Source organism: Chanos chanos, chromosome 5, assembly GCF_902362185.1.
Source record: "Chanos chanos chromosome 5, fChaCha1.1, whole genome shotgun sequence".
In the NCBI taxonomy this organism is placed as follows: domain Eukaryota; kingdom Metazoa; phylum Chordata; class Actinopteri; order Gonorynchiformes; family Chanidae; genus Chanos; species Chanos chanos.
Window position 1 is genome coordinate 38,624,432 of NC_044499.1, and position 9,399 is coordinate 38,633,830.

At 40.1% G+C, this 9,399-nt stretch overlaps 1 protein-coding gene across 1 annotated transcript; it reads right to left on the reverse strand.

Moving 5' to 3' along the window:
* Window positions 1-1,032: 1,032 nt before the first annotated feature.
* Window positions 1,033-7,075, reverse strand: LOC115812511 (integrin beta-1-like). The gene is made up of 13 exons (XM_030774988.1): window positions 6,889-7,075; window positions 6,289-6,459; window positions 5,823-6,067; window positions 5,432-5,587; window positions 4,426-4,521; window positions 3,868-3,957; window positions 3,406-3,546; window positions 3,094-3,296; window positions 2,612-2,853; window positions 2,297-2,519; window positions 1,894-2,120; window positions 1,540-1,706; window positions 1,033-1,098 (listed from the first exon to the last, which is right to left on the reverse strand). The coding sequence occupies exons 1-13, from the start codon at window positions 7,061-7,063 to the stop codon at window positions 1,033-1,035; spliced, it is 2,202 nt and encodes a 733-aa protein (XP_030630848.1). The 5' UTR covers window positions 7,064-7,075.
* Window positions 7,076-9,399: the final 2,324 nt, after the last annotated feature.

Consider the following 9,399-nt stretch of genomic DNA (forward strand, 5'->3'; position numbering starts at 1 on the left):
ATAATGTTTGGGTTGATGTCTAAACTCTAGAGGGCAGTATTGCACTGTGAAATCACTGTGTGTGTTGTGTGTTCTGGATGTATGAAGTAAACATTTCAACTGCTTTACCACCTCTTCTGAAAGGCGACATGCCAGTTTAACGGTAAATGAAAATGCCATTAGCATATTTTGCAAAACTGAATCATTTACACAAAATGCAAATGTAAAGTGGACTTTAGGAAAAGCATGAAAACAAATTGTTCTAAATTGACCCAAATGTCAACAAATGTCTTGTGAAAGCAAATTAATTCAGCACTTCGCAGCTGAAAGCTGTTGATCTCACATGCCCTCAACCTTGTCTCAGACTAAAAACTGGGGGTGCAGTCACATTAATTACAATCAGTGGTATACTCTCTGCATTGTTTGTTAATTAGCTTCACTGTATACTTCTTTCATTACTGTCTGTGTTTGAATTTGAATTTGATTATGCTTAAGGGTGATATAATATATATTGTTTACCAAGCTGCAACAATGCAGCTTTTAACAGTTTTTTTGTTGCAGTATTCTTGTTCCAGGTAAAAATTTAGAATTTCAACTGAAACCTATCTGAAGATCCACCATATTGAATAACTGGTACGTTCACGAAAATCTGGACCGAATATATTTTCCTTTTTTTTCCCAGAGTATAATAGTAATTCCTCATGCACTGAACTGTATGTCAAACTAGAACTAGCTTGTACTGGCAATGCAGTCCTCTCAGTTTCAGTTTTTCAGTCCTGTCTGCAAACAAAGACAAGGTGCCCTCTCCACTTTAGGGAAGAATTGCACCGACTGACAGCCTGTTTTGCAGCTGAAACAATGGATAAGTGTTTTGATTATTATATATGTCGGTCGTCCTCAATTGAAATGTGCTTTATTCCAAAATGAGACTCCTTGGCATAAATCAGAAAAGCTATCAAAACTTAAAAAATAGGATATGGAAGCTTTATTCAAGGAATGACAATGTGTGCTCCCAACTCTTGTCCCTCTTTCTGGTTGGGGACATGGTGTATGTCACTGAGCCTTGTACTTTGGATTGAGAGTGATCGTGACAGCGCTCCGATAGATCGGGTTGTCTCCCTGCAAATGACACAGAATATTTCCAGAGAAAAACAGATTGCTGCCAGCTTAATGTTGTTAATATTTCACATAACACTTCAGAGACTGTTAATGGGAATAAATCTCACTGTCCGTTTAAGGTTAGGGTTAGTTGTATCACTGCTGTTCTTTCCTTACTGAGCTAATGATGAGAAGAGTATGTTTTTCATGCCACATTCATCTCATTTCATTTTATTTACAAAAACCATAGCAATTTAACTTTTGTGTTGCTGCATTTGAGATAGCATTTTCACAGCACACTGTGGTTACCTGTTGGCAGGTGAACCAACTTAAAATGAGTGAGTGACAGGTGACATTGTTATCACACACATACACAATTATTCGGTCAGTGATTCTGTCAAAATTATATTGTGATTATTGGTGCGTTTTGAGAAAGAATTATTAGCAAGTTCATGTACTTACCGCCTCCCAACGTGCTTTCTCCAGCTCATTCTGAAAACGGATGAACTCTTTGTGGTCCTGTATGGTTGTGATTAACTTCCACATCAGGAGCAGGGCCACGCCCACTATCACTATAGTAACTGACAACACCACTGTGATCACCACAATGTCTGGTCCTGAAGGGCACTCTGAAAAACAGGAGGAAGACATATTTGGAAATACATTAAAATGTAATGAGGTAAACAGTCGTAAAATGACCACTGCGTTGTTTTAAACCTTGCCGTAAGAGCTTAAATATTGAAACAATTGACCGGGGTTTCTCATGTCTCCGTTGCTAAATTGCAATGGAGAAGACACGCAGGGCTAAAGAGACACCTCTGTTAAGAGCAGCGTGGATGAACACTGTGCTCCCTCTCTGTATTTCCTGATAAGTGAAATGAACCCAGCAGTGGTCGGCATCTCTCTCTTTGCACTGCTGAAGGTTCAGGCCTTGAGGGAGCTGTCTGGATTCCTGCAGCAAAGTGATGTTTATGTGACCACACTCTCGCTCACACTGCTCCTCTGACAGTTCCTGGTTAAACACACGACATAGCACACACTGCCTGGAGGGGAAGGATTGAGAGAAAGAGAGAGAGGAGATGCATATGTTCAGGTGCTCTAACGGAACTGTAATGTACAAATGAATGGATGTTTGGATGGTTTGATGGACGGATGCATGGATGGATGCATGGATGGATGGGAGGAAAGACTGCTTGACTGCCAGGCATATATCACTTACCTGTGCTGGGTGCATGTGTTTGGGCAGGAAGGGCAGATGCTGCAGGTTGGGCCGTGGTAGCGTTTGTCTGCGCAGATGCAAATGCCACACTCACACACCCCTCTGCCTGCACATACCAGGCCATTTTCTGACACACATGGTTCAATTGCAAGTGAGCATTCACATCTACTCCCAGTGAATCCTGGGAAACACTGACAAACTCCACACTCGCAATTACCACGCCCTGATGAAAAGAGACATATAGACATTTACTGTCTGACTAATCAACTGTCCAAAAAATATATAGCGATTTATCAGTTTGTCTCAGGTTCTCACCTCCACAGATTTGACCCTGATACTGGTCACAGCGGAAGTTGTCACATTCACAGTACCTCCCGTAATAGATGTGTTCAATATTTTTAGGGCTCTTTCCACACATACACTTTCCACACACACATTCTCCATGTCCGCTGCAGACCTCTGAGAAGTTATCACGACGACAGAGGTCTCTCTTTGACAGCTGACTGAAGAAATCTGAGTGACACTCACAAAATGTGCCAGCACGTCCCTCCTTACATCTACAGTAAAAAAAAAGAAAAAGCAAAACCCAAAAACCCCCACCAATAAACACAGACTAATTTTATTGCGACAGTTAACAACTTTTTTCATTGTGGTCCTTAAAGCATCTGTTAGAATCCAGTCACTCATCTATTCATTCATTTAGTCATCTGTTCATGCATCCGTCCATCCATCTGTCTATGCCTGTACACTGTATGAAGATGTGAGACATTATGTTGATGATGATGTAAACATCTGACCTGCAGGCTCCACACTCCAGTGTACCATTGCCGTCACTACAGACTGGACTCTCTGGGATGCTGTGTGATTGGCAAGGGCACTCGCACAAGGTTGAAAGCTCCACCTCCACCTCCTCAGTGTACCCCTGGGGCCTGATCACTAACCGGGAACGTCCCGTACCGGACACACAGGCAGGAGCTAACACCGTCACTTTAAACACAATCTGTTCACAAACATAGGAGAAGAAACTTTCAGGGTAACCCCTTTAGAGGGACAGCTCAGTACTGCACCTGAAAAAAAGCAGTAACACACAACATACATACACACATTACCTGGTCTCCGATGGAGATATTGGAACACCTCTTTCCCTCCTCTCCACTTCTCTCTATGTGGTCCTTACAGAAAGTGCTGAAGGAAACTTCATAGCCTTCAGGAAGTTCACTGGTGTCCATGATAACTTCAGAGGTCAGGGCCTAGAGTCAAACATTAATTGACAACGTCTTCTTGACATACAATGTGTCGCTACACAGGAAAAGAGCTCTCAGAAAGGTCAGTCCCTCCTACAGCGTATGTGTATCCCTACGTACATTTGTATAGCATGTAACCAAGCATCTGCTGTATGTGTTGTTCTTTGTACATATGTTTACATAAGACAATGTAAGAGTGTTTTTCTCTGTTTGTGTATAACTTTGCTTGCATCTAAAATTGTTTGGTATATATTTGAATACTTGACCCTATGTGTGTGTGTGTGTGTGTGTGTGTGTGTGTGTGTGTGTGTGTGCATGTTGCCTCACATTATAGGCCTCCACAATCAGCTGGCGGACGTTGTGGGAGTTGTTTGAAAGTGTTCCTACTGTAGACTTAGGGAGAAGAGCCTTCAGACCCTGCCAAATTATGCAGAAGGCCACCACTGAGAATCATCAGTCCCCATTAGTTTAGAGAGAGTTTACAGAAACCATCAGTCTTAATACGTTTAGAGAATCATCAGTCCTCATAAGTTTAGAGAAACCAGTAAACATTTCACATTTTTAAGTTCAACCAGGAAATGCTAAAAAGCCTCCACATGGAATACATCAAGAGGAAATCTGGTATATTAAAAAAAAAATAAAATTGTCGGATATGTTGCATTATAGACACGGCAAAGTAGATTCAGAGCTGAGCTGAATCTGATAGAATTAAACAAATGATAAAAATTATGGATGAAGAGGCTCAGTCTATAACCACTGATCAGATGTGGTGCATCTCTCTGCAGATGTCCCTGTAAGAGGATTACATGTTTACATGCATGCATAGTGACTTCATTGCAACATACATAAATATAGCACAACTCAAATGCTGACAAAAAGTCTGACCTCATACAGGTGTATCACATCCCTGGTGACAGTAAATATGACTTGAATATTTTTCTCCCTCAGTTTTTCAGCGAGCTGAGAGATGGATGGGTAATCCTGAAGGACAAACAGAACTTTACGTGTCGACATCCACTCTAAAAATCTAGAATGTAATGTTCTTTTTTGTTTAAAACAGAGAGGAGCGAGAGCAGAGAGCAGAGAGAGAGAGAGAGAGAGAGAGAGAGAGAGAGAGAGAGAGAGATGTGTGCTGACTGACATGGCGCTATCACACTTCATATTATTCCTGGGTGGGCGATCTTACAGGAACACGGTCTAAAGCTCATGGTAGTCTGCCAGGATCTCTCTACCACATGCTGTATCATTTCAATGTCAGTATGTGTTAAAATCTCTGCTTTTCTGTCCTCTGCGTATGAAATGACACTCCCTTGACCTCAGTGAAAAATTAGTTATATCTGTTATATATATTTGAAGCGCATTAGGCTGAATTTCCTGAATTCTAAAACTTGGTCTGTAGTCACAGTCTCCTTTCTGTTAAAGAGGGGAGACAAGGCTCTGATAACGCATGTAGTATATTATAGCATAGTGCAGTTTGCATCTAAAAGAGAGTTGAGAAATGGTAAAATGAAATGTCTCAATAAATTCTACATGTCTTCCCACCACAAGCTCAATTTATATAGTACTGTAGTGCTGTACATCAAATAATGAAAAGTAACAATATAAAGTAAGAAACTGCACCAAGTATTAAATTAGATACCTCTATTTTCATTCAGAACATATACTGGCCTATGGGGTAACATTATTGTGTTCCACAGTTCCTCTCTATAGGACAAATGTGTTTAACATATACAAAGGTGTTGTGGTGTGACTGACAAACTACAAGACTGATTAAGGGACCAGATGAGTGTGATTATTATAAAATAGTCTTCATGAAAGTTGGAGGAGATTTAATTAGTGTGAGAGTATTTTAAGGTACATCACTGTGTTTATATATGTCACAGTATCTCACCTGCCTGTCTCCCATGGTGTACCTGTTATTCTCCAAGTGACATTTTCCATCATTAGGGAGTACAATCCCCCCCAGTTTTCCATCCCCAGCAAAATGGAAACCTGCGTCTGTGGAGAACACCAACAGACGAGTCACATTCCTCCAACCAATGTGCTCCTGAGATGAGGTAGCGAGAAAAAGACAAAGAGAGAGAGAGAGAGAGAGAGAGAGAGAGTGTACCCAGTGTACTGTACAGCATGAAATAGGACAGCAACGGCATAGGAAGCTACCTGCTGGATTTCATCCGGCCAAAACAGAAAACAACCTGGAGAAGACAAAAGCTTCATAACCACTCCCTTCCTTTTTTTTCAATTCAACATCCTCCTCCTTGCCTGCTCCCTAGTACTTTTACCTCACACACAGCTGCCTGCATGAGAGCGTCCAACCCTCCCTCAGGAGAATCCAGATTCCCTGAGATTCGTTGCTCTCCTACCAGCTGACTGAAGAGAGTGCCATTGCATGTCAGGCTTAGAACATTCTGAAAGGAGAAGGGTGGGGCACAGGGCATAGGCTCTGTCCTTTTGCAGGGATTTTGAAGCATCTCCTCTGTAGTGCTGATATAGGGGATTACTGTCTTATCCACAAAAGCCCCAAATCCTGCAGATACACACAGAGACAAGAGCTTTACATCAAAAAAGTTTGGGTGGATGAAATCGCAAGATATCACCTGATAACAGAAAAGAAGTACTGTAGAGGAGCTTCATATGTTAAATTCAACTGATGCTGCTAAAAAAAATATGACTTAGTCTGGGTTTCCAGTTATTGTTTGCTAAATCACACTCATGCATGGACACACATACAGAAGGACATAGCCTTACCCATTCTGAAGTCACCTGTGATGTTCTTCATCTCTTCCATTAAATCAGTGCCCAGTTTTTTAACATTGACCAGGTCATCTTCCATAGAGAAGGACAGATCCATCAGGTAATACAGATCAATGGGGTAATCCTCTACTCGCTTAAACTTCACCTCGAACATCTGAGGCTCACCTGAACAAAGCAAGAGTACAGCAGTTACGTTAAACAACTTTTCCTAGTTGAGGTTTGGATAGGAAAAAAAAGAAGGAATGTAGTTTATCCATATAACTGAAAATTTGATCAAACCAGCGCTTGAAGATATCTTGCAATAAATATGTCTTGCATATATTTTCCAAGCTCTCAGATATGATATGAATTATAATTGGAACAGGAGAGTCTTAACTTGTTTATGTGAGAATCATATAAACTGCAATATTTCCGAGATGGTGACAGGTTTTTATTTAAAGTGAAGTACAATATGAGTTACTAACACTCACAGGGAGAATTTGGTATTGAACAGCAATAATGAAACTGTATTTCATCTCTCTCTCTCTCTCTCTCTCTCTCTGTCTCTCTCTCTCATATGCACACGGTCACAGATGCACACACACACACACACACCTGGCCGAAGCTGCAGACGGATGTTCTGAGGCTGAAGCTGTGTGATGCCAGTGTGTGAGTGTTTTAGGCCCTGGTGTCGATGAGAGTGTGATGTAATGTTGTTATTTTGGATCAGCTCCACAGAACCTCTGGGGTTCTGGATGTGATGGGTTGGACAACCCTGTTCCAACAGCATGCTGGCAGTGCCACAACGTTTCCATGTCTGCTCGCTTGGGCCTACAAAACTCTGAAAAAAAAAAAAAGTTAGTTTAATTAACAGACATAAAAAAGAATACATCAGATTACTACAACATAATGAGTCAAAAGAGGCAAATTTCTAACCTCATGTGAACACCACGCACAGTGCGGACCTCTGGCTAGACACTCTCCACAGCTGCTAACTCTCTCACCCAGGCAGAGCTCGTCTTTGTGATCTGGAGAAGAAACACAACCAATAAATGTCTGAGGTCTAGAATCTGTCATCAGTTCAGCTGAACCTATTGGCATTCTTGCATACATCTGAATGGGTGGAAGAGGCAGACAGCGAATGAATACCATCTCGGGTATAAGCCTCTGTTCGGTGCTACATTGACACAAACAAAAGCCTAAGATAATTTTTTCTCTCTATCACATCTAGTTTTGTATTACAGTAGAGCAGTACCAAAAAAGATCAGGAAACAGACAATTATCTCAGACAGGTCACTTTCTATTTTATTTTCACTGGCCTGCTGCTATACATGCATTATACTGTACAGCACAGTCAAATTAGTACTGCGGATAAGAACTGAAACTTTAAACAAAGTATGACAAAGTACACATATAGGTTTAACAGTTGAGAGAGATATTTCTGTTTTCAGGCCTCACTGTAAAATCTGATATTTTATTCAGATTATTCAGAATCAGCCTTTTATGTTATTACTTTCCGTGGTTATTCTCAGGGGCTATATATTTCACATATGACAAAATCACCCGTTTTTCTATATCGTACCACCAGGCTGTCTACAGAAAGGATGCGCTATAATTTTTCAATGTGGTGACATCTAATCTTGAACACATTTTGTTTTTAGTCACAGTCTATGTTTTGAAAGCCTGCACCACCGATAACTGTTAAGTGCTTTTCCAATTGGTTCATTTCCAACTAACTGTCCCACTTAATGTCAGTTTACTGTTTATTCCTTTCTAAGTGTGGAACATAACCATTTTTATAATATTTTAAATCATATGGCTGGCTGCAATATTTCATTTTTCATTTTATTTGTTGTATTAACTTTGCTAAACTCAAGCATAACTCACAAATACTTTTAATGAAATGATGTCAGATATGAAATGGAAACGTAATTGTTTTGGATTTTTGCTTTTGATTGTGAATACATTACACATGTTGGATTACAGTCTTGAAAACATCAAACTCCTTGGGAATCTCTCATACTATTGTTCTGTTTTTCCACAGATAATGTCTGTCAGGAGGAAATAGGGGTGCCATGAAATTCTAAGAAATGCTATGATTGTTCTGTGTTGATCTAAAGGTTGTGATTCTTCAGGTTAATCATTAATGGGCTACCAAATGCCCACACCAGAATGAGTGGCACTGCCATGTGTTTAGTTCCATCAGTTCCTCTGTTCCTGTGTAACAGCTTTTTTTTTTTTTTTCTGGATCTCTGACTTACCAGTATCGCCTTGAGTTTTATCCCAGAAGCAAAGTAAGACAATCAGTGGAATCAGCATCTCCATCTGACAGAAAGACAGATTTATGCCATGGCTTTGACGGAAACACTTTGAACCTGATTTAAGAAACTCTTTAATGTGTGCAATCAGCAAAATTGTTTCTGATTGGCCAAAGTTTTTTGAAAAGCAGCAATCAGAAGAGAACCCACAGAATCACAGTCTTCACACACAGCTCTCACAATATTAGCACAGCCATAACAAGCAGTACGAGGCATCAGAAACATGTGAATGAGCATGTAAAAGGTACACACTGCAGTCTATAGTGATCTGATAGCACGCTTTCCTGTCAAAAGTCATGTCAAAGTTTTATGTCAAACTTGAATGATCAGAATCTCTCGCCTCTTCATATTTCCATAAATATTAACAAGCACGGCAGATTCTGAAATATGGGATGTGAGTTTCTCATTTCCCTGTGAACAGTTCTGATGAGAAATGTCAGTACAATGATTTGATACAGGATTTATTTGCCATTAAAGCTGGCTGATTGACCATTATTGTAGTCTAGATTTGTCTTGCACTTCAGAACAATGGGTAGGCAAACATCAAATTAAGAGTTATTCCACACTGAATTCTCAGTGGTACAAAAACATGTCTCCAGTACGGATAACGGTAGAATAGGAACAGGAAAAATGATATATATATATATATATATATAATAACTGTAATAACATGTCTGGTTTTCTTTGATGAAAAAGCTAAAGTGAACTGCATTTCTCAAGAACACTCTCACAGCACCCACAAAGATACTGCTATAGATTAAGTTTCTGATGTTAAACTATTGTAAAACAATTGTACCTCCAATGAGTG